Source organism: Pagrus major, chromosome 6 (assembly GCF_040436345.1).
Source record: "Pagrus major chromosome 6, Pma_NU_1.0".
In the NCBI taxonomy this organism is placed as follows: domain Eukaryota; kingdom Metazoa; phylum Chordata; class Actinopteri; order Spariformes; family Sparidae; genus Pagrus; species Pagrus major.
Window position 1 is genome coordinate 21,360,466 of NC_133220.1, and position 20,512 is coordinate 21,380,977.

The 20,512-nt window shown below is 40.2% G+C and overlaps 1 protein-coding gene across 1 annotated transcript; it reads right to left on the reverse strand.

The window, feature by feature from the left end:
• Positions 1–692: 692 nt before the first annotated feature.
• On the reverse strand, positions 693–13,182 carry smarcc2 (SWI/SNF related BAF chromatin remodeling complex subunit C2). Its single transcript, XM_073469091.1, is given in 26 exon segments — positions 693–2,693; positions 4,294–4,663; positions 4,757–4,891; positions 4,987–5,150; positions 5,242–5,362; positions 5,463–5,524; positions 5,660–5,821; positions 5,930–6,188; positions 6,273–6,335; positions 6,426–6,553; positions 6,556–6,788; positions 7,651–7,764; positions 8,083–8,154; positions 8,336–8,466; positions 8,558–8,595; positions 8,834–8,887; positions 9,031–9,155; positions 9,281–9,525; positions 10,699–10,774; positions 10,919–10,988; positions 11,085–11,154; positions 11,286–11,378; positions 11,905–11,986; positions 12,115–12,200; positions 12,285–12,404; positions 13,072–13,182. Coding segments are annotated over 26 exon segments (3,249 nt in total). The 3' UTR covers positions 693–2,628.
• Positions 13,183–20,512: the final 7,330 nt, after the last annotated feature.

The following is a 20,512-nucleotide window of genomic DNA, read 5'->3' on the forward strand; positions in this document are numbered from 1 at the left end:
AGTACTGTACTTATATACAGTTTTGAGGTACTTGTATTTGACTTAAGTATAATCATGTTCTACTACTTTGTACTTCTACTTCACTACATTTTGGAGGGAAATTTTGTATTTTCGAATCACTACATATATTTGATAACTTTAGTTACTAGTTACTTTACAGAGGGCATGCTGCTTCAGAGCCGAAGTAGCACATTTTTATTAAAATAATTTGATTCATCAGTGATCCGATTAAAAAAAAAAATGCTGAATATCCGAACCAGTTATAGGCCAGTCCAATAATGGGTCGACCAGTTAGTTAACAGTACATGTCAATATATGTATAATTGACTTTAACTTGTTTGTTCAATACTTAAGTACATTTACTATCAGATACTTTAAGACTTTTACACAGATAATCTAATATTGATATGGTTGTCTTTCACCTTTACCAATTGGACCCCAGGAAGACTAGCTGGCTACTAAGGTACCAGCTAATGGGGATCCTTGATAAACAATAAACAATAAACCAAAGTCATAATTTAACACAATATCTTCACTTTTACTCAAGTATGACTTTTGTCTACTTTTTACAACACTGTGAACAAGTAGTTGAGTTTATTATTTGTACAGATTGACCTTCTTGTGTCTGGTTCTTATCTGTGTTCTCAGTCTGTGGAGTTAACGACAAAAAACAAACCACTCTACACAACAACTGCTCTTCACATCTTTATTTTTTCCCAACATTTTGTAATTAAAACCTGAACCTCTTTTGTTTTGCCTTTTTTTTTAATACAAACTGCCAGAGTAACTGTCTGCACTAACGTGATGATTTACTGAGGAAAAATTGAATTCTACTGTATAATAATAATCAATGCAATTGCTGCTACCTTCAGCATAGTGAAAAACATACAGAAACTGAACGGACACTTATTTCATATCACAAAATCCACACAATGTAGTTATAACACAGATAAAAGAAGTCCATTTAGGCTCACGACTGTGGTGAGGTCTGCAATACTGGCTTGACGGACATTAACTGTAAAGTTTCACCACCTGACTGGATTATATTTCATGATGCTCGACGTGACGTGCCGTGTGCAGGATGAAGCATGTTTTTTTTTTTTTTTTAATTCTTCAAACTTTGTGACACACAGCGAATGGCACCGGAAATAAAACTGAACGGTAATGTGGTTTACAGATCTTAATGGCATGCGTTCACATACGCACATGCTCACAGTCACATCTGGGGCAGATCAGACCTGCCCGAATCATACACAACAGTGGAGAGGGTAAATATAGGCTACAAAGGTAATAATACAGTTACAATGTTGACATATAAAGAAAAAGAAGATGGAAAAACGGACAGTAAAAAATATAAAAATCGATAGGATAAAAAGTGAGGATATTGTTGCAGATATTAAGGACACAATTCTCCATTGTCAGCTGTTTAAGGTGCGAGCTCCCTTGTTTTTGACAGCTTTAACATTTCTTCCACGTGTAACTTGAAATGCACCGGCGACAAAACAAGCTGCTAAAAAATCCTCTTCGTTTCCCAACTGCAGTAAAACTCACCGAATACATGTGAGATAAACATGATTATAAAAAACATTTTGGTTTAGCAATAAACACAAATTATGAATAAAACACATACGTGGTCTACATTCCTCACAAAAAACTACCACCTGGATGCTTTGAGCTCACCCAGAAGCTCCTCACCGACAAGTGCTGTTGAAAGGAGGGACATGATTAAGATATATTTAAAGAGAAGTCTTTTCATGCTGTCAGTACTTTCAAATATTATCATTACAGGGTAACAACAGGTGTGTTTGTAACAGAAAATCCAGTTTACAGTACATTTTATCAAACTGCATCCGAACCAACTTATTGTAATTTCCATCTGGCTTCTGCTTTGAACCTTTTCTCTGGAGAGAGACGTTGGTTTTAGACATGTGACCCTGTAACGTGACCGTTTTACCATGTTATACAGATAAATATTCCCAATCAAGTTTCCAAAACCTTCAGTATGAAAAAGCATTTAAGACAACAAAAGGATGATATAAGTGCTAAAGTTCAATTTCATGGATGCTTCAAGTCTTTCAATGGGACCGAGGGAAACATGTTAAAAGTGCATTTTACATATAATTCAATTAGTACCTACAGTACAAGGGGGAGAGATTATGAAGCACAAGACTTCACGAGCTGTGGCAAACTGTTGCAGAAAGAAAATAAATGCAACAATTTCCAAAACACTGAAAACACAAGATGAGTCTTTTCTCTTCTTCTCCTTGAGTGCCAGCATGTTGGTCAGACCCTCTAAGTTTACCAGATCTCTGGTGTTTAAGCTTCAGACTATGAAGTGAGATGTCGCCAGTCCGGTCGACCACACAGCGTGAACAGCTTCTGTTGGAAAGTACATTTTCTTCATAGGCAGATTCAATTTGAAAAGGACTTGATTTAGATGTAATCTTTTTTTTTCCTCACATCAATTGTTCCGTTGGAAAAAAAACAAACAAACAAAAAAACAAACAAAAAGCTGAACGTGTAAAATGTGTTCTCTTCCTTCGGTTTATGACTTCTTCATTTCGGATGATACAGGCAGGATTCAAAGTGGTCAGAGTCATTCGGATTCTCGGGCAATTTAGTTTCCTCTCACTGTGGCGGCGGGACCGGAGCCGTGGAGTGGAGTGTTTCCACTGGAAGAGGGGCAGTGGGTTCTGTGAGGGGTGAGACAGGGAAGAGGAGAAAAAAATTGTAGTAATTGTGGCGGACATCTTTGATTTTAATCATGTGCAAATTTGTAAAGTAAAATTCCACCACATAGCACATGCGATATTTCACCAAACACAGAGGTTATGTGGTAATAATAGTCCTGTGTGAATTGGCATGTCAGTGATTTGGGGTAGTAATTCTTCTTTTTGCTGTTGTCAGACAACTGAACAAGTAAGAATTTCGATTGTGGCTCATAAAATGTTTAAATAGTAGCAGTTAGCAGTTAGAAGGTTAAGAGCAATAAAAGGTTGTCGTATATATAAGTGTAGCCACAAAGCCTCTTTTACTTGATCAAAACGAGCTGCAAAAATGATAATGCGATAATCAGCCAGGACCGATAATCCGTTTACCTCAAGTAAAAATAAAAAATAGGAAAAATAGGAAAAACGTAGTGTACGTAAGATATATTAAAACTTCTGATTGAAATAGTGCTTTGTCCGATTGATTAACTTACTAATCAGTTGACTGAGAAAAAATGAAACAACCATTTTTATAATCGCTCATTCGATTAGGGCGTTTATCAAACAATAAATATCAAAAAATTGTTGCTGCTTTTGGCTGTGTTACAGCCTGAGAGCCGTCAGTGGTTGTGTGTGGGTGTGGCTGCTCTCTTCTGTGCTTCTGTGTCCTCCAGGTGCTGCCCTCCCCCGCTGGAGCAGGTGATTGTGCATGGCTGTCTCCAGTTACTAATCAGTGAAAAGATTTAAGCTGGGGCCGGAGTCGTGGCTGGGGCCAGTGATCATCCAGCAGCGTCCATGCTGTGTGTGTTTTCAGAAGACGAGAGCAGTGTCGACAGACTGAATTGTTTTCCTGTGTTTTTTTGTCGACTGTTTTAGGAGAAACTGGTTGATTAGTGCAACCAGCTTCCCAGTTTTTTAAAGGGAAGGTAGTTTTCAGTTTGTATTACAATTTTGTGTTCTTGTAGAAGTAATCTTTGTTTTTGGTAATAAAACCTGAAGCCTGATTTGGGAGTTAAGTTTTATCTTGTAATGTGTTACTCCCCACAGTCCCTAGACCTCCCAGCGGACCTAACAGCCTGTTTTTATATCATTGTACTTTAAAGATTTTTTGGATGGATTGTTAGTCAGACAACAAGCATTTTAATGGAATACTAAATTTATTGATTCATCACATAAAATAATAGACAGATTTAATAATAATACAGTTGCAGTTCTTGGATGATTAGCTTGTGAGTTCTGCTGTTTTGTTACTGAAAACTTGTTTATTCAGCATCGCCCTTAACTGTCTTCTTTTGATATATTCTTATCCTTAACATATTATTGTTCTTCTGCCTTCCCTTGTTCTATTTCTGTCTTTTCTTTGGTCTTTAACGTATTGTTACGTATTGTTTGCTGCTTCTTTAGTTTATTTTGATTGCTTTGGTTTCATCCCAGTATTTGCACTTGTTCTTAATTTGCCTGTTTTTTTTCCCCTGGTTTTTTTCAATAATTCAAACTTAAAAAAGAAAAGGAAATTAAAGGAAAATCCTGTCTTTATCTTTACCTATTAAAGGTGCAACATGCTGTACTTTAACTTTAAACTCACCATGGAGTACAGGAGTAGTGCTGGAGCTGGAGCTGGAGTGGGCAGCTGAGGCCTGGCTCGGAGGGCAGGGGGGCGAGGTGTGAGCACTCTGAGGTGGTTGGGACTCAGGAGCCGGGGCAGAAGAGGCTGGAGGCGCGGGGCTGGGGGCCGGCTGTGGCGCTGGTGTGCTGGGAGCTGGCTGGGTCACGTTCTGGCCCTGGGGTGCCGGCGCGGCGGCGGCCTGGTTGGCATGAGGGCCCCCGGCCTGGCTGTGCTGCTGGTGCTGAATCTGCTGGAAGTGCTGCTGGCGGGCCCTCATCTCAGCGTACTTTAGCTGCTCCATGTGGAAGGACTGACGGTCTGCCAGCAGCTGTTGACGCTGGTACTCCAACTACACACATACAGAAAAAAAATAAAGTTTTTGTAATGTAATTACGTTGACTGCTTTCTTGCGATACTACATGTCCCAGAATCCCTCACTCACAGCCTCCCGCTCTCTGTCCATGATGGTTTCCAGTTCTTCAAAGTGTCGCAGTTTGATCTCCAACTTCTTCATCTGGGTCTCCACCAGCAGAGCCACAAGAGATTTGATCTTCCTCTCCTCCACTGCAGCCAGGTGCTACAAAGAAAGTGAAGAGGAGGAACTTTAGATCAGAAAACATATGAAAAATAAAAAAGTTGATTAAGGATACAGCGAGATCGATTAACTTTTACCTTGGCTTTGACAGCAGCAGCAGCGAGCGCAGACGCGGCAGCAGTGGCCAGGTTCCCCTCTCCAACATCGCGCTCCACCTTCGCTTTCCTTTCTATTTCACTCTCTGCTTCTCTTTGTCCGTCCTCCGTGCCTTCTTTTCCATCCTTCTCCTTCTCCCCATCACCTAGAGGACAAAAAGAGAAAAATATCATTTTTGTCCACTTTTGATAAGAACTTCTAGATCTACTGTGTGTAACTGAGATGCAATTTCGTACCCATTTCTGAATCTGTTTTGTCAGCCTCCCTCTCTCCCTCTTGTTCTCGCCCTCTTTCTTCTTCCTTCTTCCCGTTCTCCGCCTGCTTCTCCTCTTCCTCCATCGCTCCATCTTTGCTGTCCTGTGTGGGAAAGTAAACACAGCAGGATGAGCTTCTCTGCAGTTCATCAGCAGAACTCACAAATATGGAAACACGATATCATAACAGCCAGGCATCATACCTTGGTCTCCCTCTTCTCTTCATTTGATTGGCTGTCACTCTTACTTTCATCGCTGCTTTCATCTACAGAGAAGACAAATCAGAACCTTTTATTTGCTTATTGTGTCTCATTATTTTTTGTCTTTTTCTAGCTCTCTCTGCAAAGATATTTCCTCTCACGCATTTTTTGTATGCTGTACGAGTCTGCGTCCATCCTACCGGGTCTTTCTCCCTCTTCCAGGCCGGTGCCGGCAATGCCGCTGCCCTCCAGGCCATACAGCGGGTCTTGTCGGCCACTGACCCTCGCTGCCTCCTCCACCCGCCGCACATGAGCCTCGACAAGCGCCGCAGGAACCTCCTCTTTCATACGAGAAAACTCCTCTGAGAAGGGGAAACACAAATTGAGGATATCAGTCTAAATGACCAGTAAATAATGCTGAGGATGTTTTCGATGTCTGTGCAGTGGATTTAAAATAAGCTTCTTCTCACCCAGAGCAGACTTGGCTGCAGCTGAGGCCACACGTGGGTCGACGACAGAGGCGAGGAAGGCCACCGTGCTCATGACAGGGTTTCCGGCTTGGCTGAAAGGTATGGGCTGGTAGGCCAGCGGTCCCAGGGTCGAGGAGTTGTCCTCTAAGTAAGGGTCTTCGATGGGCAGTCGCAGGAAGTGCAGGATGCACTCATCCTGCGTGCGGCTGCCGACGTGTTCTGAAACTTTGTTCCAGTCGTCCTTGTACATCTCCAAGCCCTGAGGGAAATGAGAGCAGCTTTAAGCTCCACACAAAAGAATAATCAGCATCATCGCATAGTTCATTTAAAGGATCATTTGTACCTCAAGTAGTAGTAGTGTTTCTTGCTCTGTCCAGTCCCTCATTGAGCTTGCCGCACTCTTGCTCTGTGCACAAAAATCACTTTGTTAATATTTTAGGACATTGTAAATCACCACAACAGAATCATTCTGTCTTGCATCTTCTCACACGTGTACCTTTGTAGAGCCGGTCTTCTTGCTGTACATGTCAGTCCGCAGGCCAAAGTTTTGCAGATCTGCTGGTTTATCCTTCACTTTGTCTGGGAAGGACATCATCTGCTGGGTGGCAGGGGTCTGCAGGTACACGATGACATAGGGACACATGTAAAAAAAACAGAATGTGTGTTTGTGTCTGTTTGTCTGCGTGTGTTAGTGTGCAAGTGGACCTGGGACGTCTTGGGCTGCAGGGGCACCAGGCTGGAGGGAGTGTCTGCCAGCACGTGGAAGTGAGAGGTGGGCGGGGGACCCATGGGTGTGGGCCGGCTCTCAGAGTCCACCTGGTAGTTGATCAGACCCCACTGCTCCAGGAAGGCGTGGACTCTGCAGCAGAGGAAGCAAAGAGTATAAACCTGCAGTCACATGCCCATTTTCACGTTTGGGAAGTCGTTCTTCAACTTTGGTGTGTTCATGGCCGCTTAAATAACGTGTTATATTTTACTGAGTGTTTAAATAAAATGTTGTCTGAAGTTAGAGGCTTCACATTACGAAGCGATTTTGTACCAGACTTCACCTAAAAATCACCTAAATATTACTTGACCCGACTTTTTATCAGGGTTAATGATAATAAATCAACTTTTTCAACTAATCTAGGTCACTCTACACAGACAATAACTGATATTACTGTATTACGAATTTCATGTGAGAAAAATTGTAATATGCAACACGTGAATTAATAAAAGGTTTCTAACCACCAACCAAACATTTACTTTTGTCCGCTATGTTTTTGCATATCTGAAAGTTGTGCACCGAGACTTTTGTGTACTTTCTGTACTTCCGAGTAGTTCATGTGAATTTTCCCAGTCAGGAAATCATTTTTCCCATTATTCCGACACCACATGAATCCACAATAACTCAGCAGTCTTGTCGCCAAACCATAATTTCTAACTTTGAGATAGTATCTTTAAAAATATTGATATTCGATACCATGATGTTCATCAATACTTCATAGAAAAAGTGCCTGTGTTAACTTGCCATAAGAGAGAAGAGTAAGTGCACAGTTGATACAGGCAGAAAGTGAATATTGATTTTAAATATTCAGAATCGACATTTTTTGATTCTGATTTTGATCTATATTTTTGTCAACACTATCACTGACTGACTGGAGTTTGAACAAAACAAGTGTAGATGCAGGCAGTTAAAACTCCAGTTTGACTGGAAATTGTCACATTCGTTCTCCACCTACCTCATGATCGCACACACGTCTCCTGCCAGGTTCCTGCGGCAGGCGGTGGAGGTCAGGTACTCCTGAGGGTTCAGTCGGTAGGTGTCAATCATGAAGTTCCTGTACGCCAGGTAACTGGAAGGAGGAGGTGCACAGAGATATTCTTCAACCAAAACTTACTACTGATGTACCATATTTGATTCAATCTTCAAATATGTATTTATTAAGACTTTTTCAAGAGAACTTTTGACCAAATTTCAGAATGACAAATCATCTTTTTCTTGATCAAGACCGCAGGCGAGTATACAGTAGTAGTTATGTGGTCATATGTAGGGTTTGATTTGATGTAGAAGTAGGGTTATAATCTACATTTTGCCAACATATATAGTGCCAGTATGAATTAGAAATATTAATGCAGTAAGCATTTGATTTTGTTGTGCACTGATCACTTACATCTCAGGAGTTTTGGATTTGTTCTTCCCATTGAAGAACTCCGGCAGGGCTCTGCGCTCGATGGCATGAACACTGAGGGGAAACAATTATGACAGATGACGACTCACAGCTGAAAAACATCTGAATGACTCACTTTTGACTCACTCTCTCTTTCTGCTTTTCATTTCAACCAAAACTGACAACAGCTGTTTTTTCTCTCTTGCATCACTCACATCTCTGAAATTAGATCACTGCCCGTTTTTTTTGTTCTCACCTGTTGTAGTCGAACCAGGCAGCGTAGCTCGGTATAATAATGTGATGAGTTTGCTCAGTCACGTTGTCCTCGTGAAGGTCCGAGCCTTTCACCGGTTCACCCTTCACACTCGGGGAGCCTTCCTCCTCCTCCTGTTTTCACACAAACATGCACTCAAGATGATTTATAGGTGTACTGTCCTAACTGAGATATATTTTTTTGCACTTTTACAAACTACCTTACCTTGCCTGTTGTTTCCATGGACTCATCCTCTTGCTCGTCTGGTCAAATAACAAAAAAAATGTTAGTGAGGAAAACACTGAGCACAAAAGGAACTCTCAATAGGTTAACACTCAAAATGAACAAATGACTCATTAACAAGCACTTTTCCTGATCCATGATAAAGCTGTAAACTGATGCTTTATAACCTTCAGCTTTTCCACTGTTTTACATGTGTTAGCACTGCACATAAAGGAGGTGTTTTCTTTTCACAAGTGGCTACAAAAACGTCCTTCTTACCCAGATCTGTTCCTCCTTTGACTGGAGTCGAATCAGAGTCCTTCTTGGTGTTATCTGCAAAATGAAAATATAATGGCAACAACTATTGTAAAGTCTTAAATAATGATCAACTAAGGTTAATTTGAATGGTAATCTAAAGTTGGAGTTGGTTGTTTGGTTATTTTTATTTATATTTGAACATAAGAGTAATTTCGTACTTGTCTTCGCTGGGTTTCCCTCTTCAGATGCTGGAACAGGCGACGCTTCATCCAAGTCCTTACTCAGATCCTCCTGTTCCTCCTCCCTCTGGCCTCGTTTAGACTTGGTGTACGGGGTCGTTGGCCTGTCCACACACACACACACAAAGGACATTATTTCACTATACTGCATAATGTCTCTGATATAATAAAACGCATAAAAAAGCAACACATCATTTGTCATTTGTTTACAGCTGATGAGATCACAGACCCCTTTTTGGTGTTCTTCTTCTTGCTCTCCTGAGGCGGAGGGGTGGGAGAAGGCGACGGCGAGCGCTTTCTCTTTTTGGCGCTGCCGGGCTTCTTGTCCCTCCGCTCGTCAGGCGTGGTCACCTCATCTGTCAGGGTCTTGGCGGAGATCCTCTTCCTCTTGGGGCAGCCCTCGCCCACCTCATAGTCCTCCTCGTTCATCCACTCGTTATACTGGTCCAGGTCTAAGATCCACTTGGCATGGACCTGTGAACAAAGGCCATACAGTATATTATATATTATTATAAACTACATAAGCTCAAGTCTTTGGGTTACATTTTAACTTCCTATACGTGGATTTTAATGCCGAGTCTAGTCTAGAAATGTAATGAAAACACTAATTCTGTAAGTGGACCCACAGCAGAATTTACAGTATGTAGCTTAGAACATGAGTTTTTCTGGATCCTGTGTTGGTTTTGTGGCTGAAAAATCAAATTCAGACATTAATGACTGAATTATACTGAAAATAAATGATGAACTTGTGTTCAGTGGAAGTTTTTGATGATTACATTTTGTGCATATGTCAGATGATGAACACGGTATTTCTGTTTGGTACAAGTGCGCTACAGGAGCCTGTCTTCACTGAATGAAATTATGGTGTCACTTTGAAGTTGTGGTCCGAGGGAGACTTTTCCACTGTGAGTAAACAGAGTGACAGGATTGTTCATAAAAAACCAGCCCAGTGTGCTGATTAGAGTGTGTACGCAGCTCGAAATGTTCAAACGCTTCACCGCTCTTACTATCATGTCCTGGTAAACGCTGACTGCCTTAGCGAGTGACACTCTGAATGCACAATAAGAGCTTCTGACACTGCTTTGAATTTGCGAGCTCTGTTGCCCCAAGTGCCAATTCGCTGCGGCACTTTATTCCTGAATATTTTGCACAGAGAGAAAAATCTGAGCAGAGTCATGTTGCCAAACTAGGATGCTATCAGCTCTGTGTAACAGTCCCCTGACAGGTTTGTATAATGAAGAAAAAGGCTGAGATACATTTAATTAGCTTCCATCGTTACAGTCATATTGCAAAGAAAAGCTAGATATTTTCTTGATTCCTTCATTTTCAATTTTAAACTCATTCATTTCTAATTTATCTTGATTTTTTTTTAACATCAGGGAGATTTAAAAAAAATCTTGCATATAATATGAAGCATTAGACATCAGTAACTTTCCATCTAATGTAATGATGCATCATGCACCCATAAAAAAACGGATATATGATTATTTAATAAATCTCTCGTTTGAAGTGTTTTTTAGGCCCAATAAATGATTGTGTAACGTGATTTCATGAAACCGTGTTATTTCCTGAGATGGTAATATTGAAAATCTAATTCGGTGTCAACCTCAGACAAGCAACAACAGAGCATGAGAATAAATGTCATACCTTCCTGGGCTTTTCTGGGCTCGGAGGATCCTCCACCGCGGCCTCAATCTCACTGGCTGGGATCCAGGTATCATAACTAAATGATGAGAGGAGCAGGGTCAAAGGGCGAGGCAGAGGAAAGATTACAAACTTGGGTTTGTTATTGTGGAGTTACACTTCCACAATAAGATGAAGCAACAGTTTTCAGTTGAACGGTGGTCATGTCTCTGTAAACACCCACCTGTCAGGAAAATATCCCCAGTGGAGCAGCACTTGCTTATCTCTCTTCATCACGGGACGCACCCACTCCTCTGGACCAAAAACAGAAAAATACATCAGCACACAGCAAGAACTCCCAATAAAAAAACAACAAACTGTGTGCTTAACCACAACATCTGAAGCCTCACCTTCTTCCAGGCTGGTGGGAATAGGAACGACGACATGTGAGCTGGCGGCTTTGTCCTCAGTTACTGAGCCCTGCAACAGAAAAAGTCCAATTGAAAATCTAACATCTTCAGTTCATTGGGGACAACACAAGGACTTTTTTACTCATGTGGGCAAGTACTCTGTGTGTAAAACTGACACTTTGAACCAAACAAAAAACACACCTGATGTCTTTTGATGATGTCTTTCAGTTTCCCGAGCAGTTTTGGCTCAATGTCAGGGCTCAGGTAGATGACGGGTCTCGTCAGGCAGTTGTTCTGAAATAAAGAAATGCAGCAGAAATACAAATGACACATTCACAAGCAGTTCAAACAGGCAGGACAATATAAATATATTTCTTTAATAATGCTCTGTGCTGTTGAGCTCTTCAGATTAGGAGAGCTGGATGGTCTTGTAGTAAAACTGCAGGACTGATTAAGTAGGATTATTGGTCAAGTCACATGACTGGGTGCCCTTCATTATTTCTAACCTTAAAGCTCAAACAGCCTGATTTTCAGACGCTCTTCAAAAATTAATCTTTTAAGTTTTTTTTAAGTCTTTTGAGTTTTTTTCTTTGCAATCATTTAGCTCTGGTGCCTGCAGCAGGGAAAAACAAACAGAGCTTCGTCCACTGACTCCTCACAGTTGATCTCTTAAAAACAAGGATGTAATTATAGGAAAATTGTGGGTATGATGCAAAAAATAACTAAACACTGCTATTACACCTCAGAAAATGAGAACTCTGACTGTCAGGGTCACGCGTGTGACAAACACATATAAAGAAAAGCTCTGAGGCAAACTCACCTGCACTAGGGACTTCTCGATCGTCATGAACATCTCCACATTTCGGTCCATCCTCGACGGATTCTGGAAGTCAAACCTGCGCCTACCAGGAAATTAGACTGGAGTTACACATGAAACAGCAGCATAGCCAAAAAACAACGGAGCACTGAAAATGTATGACACAATTTTCAGTTTATAAAGTATTTAAACCAGCTAGAAAGAAAGTCCTACCATCCTTGGTCACTCTTGAACTTGTAGGCAGCAGCCAGGATGTGGCAGAGAGCCCCTCCTGACTTGAAGTCCAGAAAACACTTCATCTGCAGACACAAAATCAAACCGTTTCAAACTGGGGGCAGAGTTATGTGCATGTGTGTGATGACAGGGATATAAGGGAGACGTACCGGCAGCTTGGTGAGAGGAGGGTTGCTGACATGTCGACCGAACACCTCCTCCTGGAACTGGAGCAGCTGGACCACCAGGCTGGACAGGGACTTGTTGGTGGGGGGCTCAGCCTGGATGTACTGAGAGGACAGCAACACAGAGAGACAGTCAGAGAGAGGACACTTCAGATTGTACTACAGTGAGCTGATAGGTGATCTGCGTGCTCACTAATGCTAAAAAAACTGGAGGATGCTTTATTATTCAGGGTTATTGTGGTTTGTAACATCTGAAATGGGGATTGATTATCGTTATTTCCTCATTATTATAGGCGTGTTGCATAAATAATGTAGTCATTTCGTTGTCTCAGTGTGTGTGGACGCCAGCACAGCGCTCAGAGTGATTCCAGACGGGCCATGTCTTCAGTCAGCGCGGCGCGCCACAGAGCCAACATCTGGATCTGAGCTGCATTACCGTTAGCCGATTAGCTAACTAGCTAGCTAGCTGGCTGGCCGGCTAGAGTCACCCCCTTTTCCAAAAAAACCCCCTTCCCAGGTCTGACTGTGTGCTGCTTTCGGATCGGTTTAGCTACAATAACGTTTAGGGATGCCGCCAGTCGTGTCTGTATCTGATGCAGCTGTGGGCTCAGCATCCTTTTGTATCCCGGCTCGAGTGAATCAAACAGCTGGACGTTCAGCAGCACCCTCCCTCCTCTCTTTGTCACTGCCTCTGCCCAATAGGTAAGTGCCCGCATTTCAGGGTGAAAAATGTGAGCTCAGTATGTTAAGGTACAAAACATGCGGTCGGTACCTTTTTGTAATTCTTCCCCAGCCAGACGCGGACATTATCAAACTGAGAAACGGTATCAGACGCTTCGAAATATTTTACATTCGGGCCGCCGTCTTTCTTCCGTACCGCCATCTTTGCCTGCAGACAACTAGTCGACGCCGCCTGCCGCCCAGCGGTCGCAGGCTGGTACTGCAGCTGCTCGACGACACAGGGGCCGTAATAACAACACGCGTACAGCAGGTGGCGCAGTTGTGTAGAGAATAAATCTAGAAATATTTCTTCATAATGTGAGACACATGAATGTTCAGTTTTATTTCAAATCTATTTAAATAGGACTGTTTTATTTAAAATCTGCGGTGAGAGCTGTGAAAGGCAGCTGCATCCTCTGATTGATGTTGTTTTTCATACATGTCTTTAGTGCGTTTTACTTTAAAATTATGTACAGTGTCTTTAATGTCCTGAAAAGCGCTATATAAACAAAATGCATTATAATAATAATAATGATAATAATAATTGTCAAGTCAATTTTATTTATACAACCCAAAATCACAATCACATTGCCTCAATGGGCTTTCCAATCTGTACAGTGAACAACATCCTCTGTCCCTCGACCCTTGAAGAAACCTCATGAAGAGTCACAGAGGAGGGATCTTCTCCCAGAACGGACAGACATGCAATACAGAACAACAAAATCACAGAGTATACAGATACAGAAAATATCTGATACACAGAATATATGAAATGTATGTGAAGAATGTGGAAGAAGATTATTTCCTTGGAAGCAAAACCAACAGTACCTCATTGTAAAAATACTTTATTACAAGTAAAAGTCCTGCATTCAAACATTTTGAATGCAGAAGTCTCAGGAACAAAATGTACCTGAAGTATCAAGAGTAGAAGTACTTATCATGGCTCCTGTCAGTGTCATATTATTGGCTCATCTTTATTGATCTGAGCTAAGCGGTGCATGAATGTTGTAATCGGTCGAGGTGGTCCTTTGTTGGGCAGTGTAATCTAAAGCATCATATCCTATTTGATAAAATGATTACGTGTTTCATATGTAAAATCTTACATGATCCTTTCTCGTTAAAAAACATTAAAGTTCACTAAGGGAAGAGAAGATGCAGCTTCAGTTCAGCTCTTGGTTGTGATTATCAACTCTTCTTTTTGGTCACTAGAGGTTTAACACCAAATAATTATTCTTGCATGTAATAAACTCACGTTTAACACAGCCATTGTCCTTTTATTTTCCTTGGGAGTGAGGAAATGGGCGAGGGTTGTTTAGTCCTCAGTCTTTATCACTGCCCTATGTGCACTTGAAGAGAACAAGGGACAACATATGACAGTCATGTTTTCCCAACTCACCCTGTTCAGTGTTTATTACTGCGGACATCAGATCTTGTTACATACAATCCTTTAAGACAGACTGGATAGTTTACTTGTTTACTACATGTTCTGAACGCACAGTGCAGCTTACTGTGAGCACAATCTTCAGGAGCCAAACAAACATAATACTGGATCACACTAGTGGCGTCATAAAACAGAGGACCATTGAAAGAGACCTACATACAATGTTTACGGCCTATAGTTTGGTTAGTCAGTCTGTGTCTACAAAAAGAGAGATCATTTTCAGAATCAACAGGTAGTTTAACACACCTCAAAGCCCTGCCACTGCATAGTTTAACTGGCAATTGAAAGAGAAGTGCTTGTATTAGAAAATGAAGTATGACGCAGCCGTCTCGGAGCATTTCAGTCTGTCACCTTCTGCTTCCTCGCTGAGAGTGATTCAGAGGTTGATTAATTGTCACCGCCTTCAATAGACTACACGAGGAGGTGAAATTCAACTCACCAAAACAAAGCAGTTACTTGTAAATCTTGTAAAAGAGAAAGAGATTTAAATTTAAATTGTTATAACAGCAGTCAATTACCTCCTTACTAATAAAGTGACCACCTAGGGCAGGACTTGAGCAACTGTACTGATGAGACACAGAAGAGGAAGTGAGTCAGGATGCACAAGTGAATGAAATAGGATTCATATCATCAGAATAAGTTTAAAGGACCATTCAGAGGCTGTGAGAGCTCAAATTGCATTTACTTAAAATGTAGTTTTAATAATATATTTAATAATAATTGTTTTCACAATTTTTCATACTATTAGTTTGGATCATCCACAATGTCCTACTTCTTATTTTATCTATTTTGAGTCACAGTGTGACAGCAGGAACAACAGTGGACCTCAATAATTCCAACTTAAAGGTTCACTATGTAGTTTTGGAAAAGAAATTCAAACTCAGAAAGGTAAAATTTACAATATTAATAAGGTAACACTGTTTGTAAAATAGTACAAAATTGTTTTGCTCTTAAGGACAGTTTTTTTATTCAGATATTAAATTCAGTCAGTGAAGATTTTCCTTCTGATTGAAAAGCTACATGCCGCACCTTTAACCTCTGGATTTAAGTGTCATTGCTGTTGTTTTGTTTTAGGCTAAATTAAACAAATTTTAAATACAGTGATAAATACAGGCAATGTGTGTGGAAAACATATTTTTAGTGTCCATTTAAAGGTTTTTTTTAGGGTATGGGTGATCTTCGCATGTGCATGTTACTGTTGGAGGGAGTGGTTTTTTAATATGGGAATTTTGGGACCCCTTCAAAGGGTCACAACATGTTTTTAACTGTATAGTTGTTTTAAGTTCAGGCCTCCAAAAATATTAGAAAAGAACAACGATGAAGCTGCACACAACTCATTTTCACAACATGTCACAAGTGCTTCATTTTTAAATTTGATTTCTTCTTGTGAAGATCTTGTTTTACTATAAATGTAGATAAAAAAATAATATGCACAATATGTGTATGTGTGTCTGTATACAGTATGTACATACTACTGCAACAGATTAAGGAAATGAGAGACAAAGGCCACTATTGCATGCTTTCACACAGACTTTAATATTATATGAACATGCCCAAAAAGAGGATTAATCATGTTTAATTGTATATAACATTACAGACCCCACTGAGTAAATATATGTTAAATATATGTGAAGAAAATGTATAAAAAAAGAAAAATAATTAATTAAAACTGCCTCTATCCTGTAAGATTATATTCCATAAAATATATTCAGTTATATTTTTTCATTCAAACTCCCATAATGATCCAGAAAAATATGTTAAATAAACTCAAAAGTATGTCCTAAAGTCCAAAAGTCATATAACCCCCCCCCCCCAAAACCAGGAACTTCAGCAGACATGAGAGAACAGAAATAACTAAAGACTGTCAGACTGTTTTCATGTCTCTGACCTTTTTACTGGGTTAGTCAGAGGCTCAAATTAACCTTCATTAACAGAGAATACGTGTGTGTGTGTGTGTGTGTGTGTGTGTGTGTGTGTGTGTGTGTGTGTGTGTGTGTGTGTGTGTGTGTGTGTGTGTGTGTGTGTGTGTGTGTGTGTGTGTGAATCTTACATGACCCAGGCTAATTTGTGAAAGTCCAGAGACAACATTGAAGAGAGTAGTGCTCCTTGAACTGGTATTCCTCAGACTGTCTGTGTGTTTGTATTTGCTCATGTGCGTGTGTGTGCATATCTGTGTCACGGCCTGACGCAGTGTGTGCGTGGTGCACCCATCTGTGCTGAAGGAGAGAGAGTGAAGCCTATTGATTATTTTAATCCTCCTATTTGTGAGTCTGTGATCCTCTCGGCTCAGCCTTCCACAGGGGGATTGCTAATGGGGCTGAACGCTTCCCTCCTCAGCCGCTCTCTCCCTGTCCAATTAACTTAACGCTGGAATCTGCGAGGAGGGAGCACTGGGTCTCAGAGGTAGAGGGAGGGGGGACGGACACTGCGGAGATACAACCCCCCAAGTCCAACATCTCCCAAACGTCTTGTATGTAAGACCCTCCTCATCCAGAATAGTATTACCTCTCACCTTTAATTAAAGATCCATCTCCTTGTTTTATTCCAGCGAGGTGAGAACTCCCTTCAGCCTGAGATTCATTTTCACGGGGTGGCTTTGCACAGCAGGTACAGAAACAAGTCCTGTAATGGAAACACTCCCTTCAAACAGGTTGCTGTAGGTGTAATTCAGTCTGGTCTCAGACATTTCTACTGTTATTTGTCCAGTTATGTTCAGCCTTCTCTTGAAGGGACAATTCGGATTTTCAGTCTATTTTCTGTGTTCACTTTTTTGTTCGCAGTATCCTCCACAGAAGTGTAGTTGCCCGCAAAATATACAAAATTACAGAAAGGAAAAGTCCAGAGTGCTCGAGAAGTTCTAACAAAATGTGATGAAGGTGCTCTTAGGTAGGGAAGAGAAGAATCCAAGGAGCTCTTCTGGCAAAAAGGTTTAAAACCCTTTTTTTAGATGGCTATTTCATACTGAAATTCTTGAAAACATTGACAATCCATATTGAAATATTAGCTGGCTAGCAGCACAAATGGCCTTGCCATCTAAATGAAGGCTTTATAAACATTTTGCCATAAGAGTGCCTATGATTTTTCACTTTTTTGATACAAAATTAACCCAATATTTTACGCATGTACCTAAATCAATCAAATGACAACACATGATTTGTAGCTATATGAACACCATCAAACAGAAACAAACCACAAAAGTATAAATAAAAGCTGTAATGGTCCAAATTGAGAGGAATAAAGGAAACACAACAGGAAGTTTTAACATATTTGGCCATATTGCACGATTTATCTAAAGATGAACTAAAACTAAAGATTGTGTATTAAGATGTAAAGTTGTCATAAAAATTAATAACTATAGACAAAAAAACTGACCATCATAGTTTATTGCCCATATTGTATAACCAAAAAAAGAAGAATGTGCACGCAATGAGAGGAAGTCCAGATGAAAATCAAGTTAAAATGTCTGTAAAAAAAAAAGAGAGAGAAAACTATTGACAAAACTTTTGAGACAGTCCCTGATGTCAGCTTGTTAGTTAAATCTCGTTTGTCAAGAACAATCATATAATTGTGACTGTCAGTGTGAAATGTATAATCCCTGCATCACTTCCATTACTTACTTTGCGTATAATGTATTATTAGGCTTTTAGTTCTACTTGAGCTGATTTAATTCTTGCTCTCAGTTTGACTAAAAGTACACAAATCTACCTCAAATTATACAAAATATCTATATTTTTCCAGCATGGCCTTGAAGTGCTGGAATAAGTGTGAGATCTCTCTGGACTATGTGTTAAATATGCTAATCTATAAGCATGTTATATGATTTGGAAATGAATTAATAACTGTAATAGCTTTGTTAAATAGCACCTTTAAAAACAAAACAAACTGTTTTTCAATAAAAAACATTTTTAGATTGGGTTTTCAGGTTGCTTCTTTCTTTTATTTTCCTTTTTGTCCCCTTTTTTGCTTCATTGTGTTTATTATGCTCAGTTTACAGAGTTCATGTAAATATCAACAAAAATAACAATAAAAAACAATAACGTCCACAAAGTCAGAAAATTTACCACATTATTCTTTATCAATGGAGGAAATAACAAAGATATGTCAGGTAGGTGATTGTTGGCTCTTGTTTGAAGTGCTGGAATACATTTGTCAGCTGTTTTAAACTTCTGATAAAATCTTCAGATCTTTGTAATCATAAACAGTGATCACTCATCACAACAGATGCCAACGCCTGCCTGTTGAGTTCTTGGTTTTCCTGCAGAAAGAGAATAAAGAACGCAGAAAGCACTGGTGTTACTCTGACTCAGTGACAGCAAAATAATCCCGAATTTTCTTCTTCTTCTTTTTTTTTATTGTGTTTCGCTGTTTTCAAGGGCAGAGAAAAATCTATGTTGATTTCGTACATAACAAATACACACAACTCAGCTTGCAAAGTACAATGACAACAATGAATCCACACTGCTCGTGAACAAAGGTAACAGCGCCGGAAAACACACACAGGAGGATGCAGCGTGGCACAGAGTTTATGTAAAGCCACTCAGAATGGTTGGTGTGTACAAAACACAACGTCAGGACGGCTTTTCACTCACAGCACAAGAATGATGAGTTCATCGGTAAAGTTCACAGCCAAATCTCATCAGGATACAGTCATGCTATCTGGATCTGCGCCACAAGTCTTTCCTCCACATTTTGTCAAGTGTATTATTGAACCAATTTGAAGCTCTCTTCTTCCACAGATGTGCTCAAAGGATTATATTGTACCCGTCTATATCATGAAAAAAATAGAAATATTTAATATAATAATTTGGTTACATAAACATTTTGTATTTTTTCTGGATGCAATTTTTAATTCACACAGTGACATGCTTCTGTTGTTCATTCCCACAGGTGTTTCCCACCACACACAATGAACCTCAGTCTCCACTTTAGGGGCTTTTATTTACAACAGTAAGTTACATCCAGTTAGATAGAAAGATGTCCTCAGTTGGCAACTGCATCATCAAGTGAGTGACAACACTTGCATGGACTGCCCATGTTGAAATACAGATTGCAGTTAATTATCACACGGACCAGCATCTTCATATAGTCTGGACTCAACAAGACAAACGTCATGCATAAAAAATAAAAATGAAAAAGAGAGTGTAAGGCACAGAAAACCATAGGTATGGCATATGGCAGTAAAACATCGACAACAGTCACCAGCATTTCAAAAACATCTTCACATAAGAACTTTAGTGGTAAAATTAAAGGAATAGTTTGATCCTTTGTGAAATACACTCAGCAGGTAAATGCCATTTTTTTAAATGTGTGTAAACCCGCTTAAAAGAAGTGATTGACATCTTTCCCATTGCCAGACGAGTTTGCCTTTGTGCTTTTTTTACTTGTGTGTCACGTGTGTTGAGCAGCAGATCACATACCACATCGCACTGCATCCAGAAGACGTTAAACTTGTGTTCAAAGTCTTAATCAATAACATTCTGAATTAAACACATTATTTTTTTCCAGAGCTGATAACCGAAGAGTGAGACAACTAGTTATTTCTCATCTCTGTTGAGAGTTGCATGTGTGCAGTATTGATCAGGCAGCTGTCAAAGATCGGGTATCGACAAGGAAGCCAGTAACAATATTATGGTGGTTACTTTTTTTAATATCTTTTACTACCAATAGGCTTTGTTGTAATCACAGCCTATTGGAGCTGGAGTCATTTGACATGGGAGTAGAGACAAGGCCGATTCTACCCATTACCATTAAAAACAAAAGCCAGATTTTTATGGGTGTTTATTGTCCAGTGTAAAAGGGGTATTGCAGAGAATTAGATGAGAAGGTCGATACCACTCTCATGTCTGTAGGGTAAACGAGATGCAACAGCCAGAAGCCAGTTAGCTGGCTTCTGGCTTCTGGCTTCTGAAAACAACAAGCCAGGCTCTGTCTGTAACATGCCTACCAAATCACTTGTACATATGAAACAAACAAGTTATAACACGTTATTTAAAGGTTAGGAGTACGCATACGCAACTGCAACACGTCTTCCAGGAGAGACTGTCTGAAATTC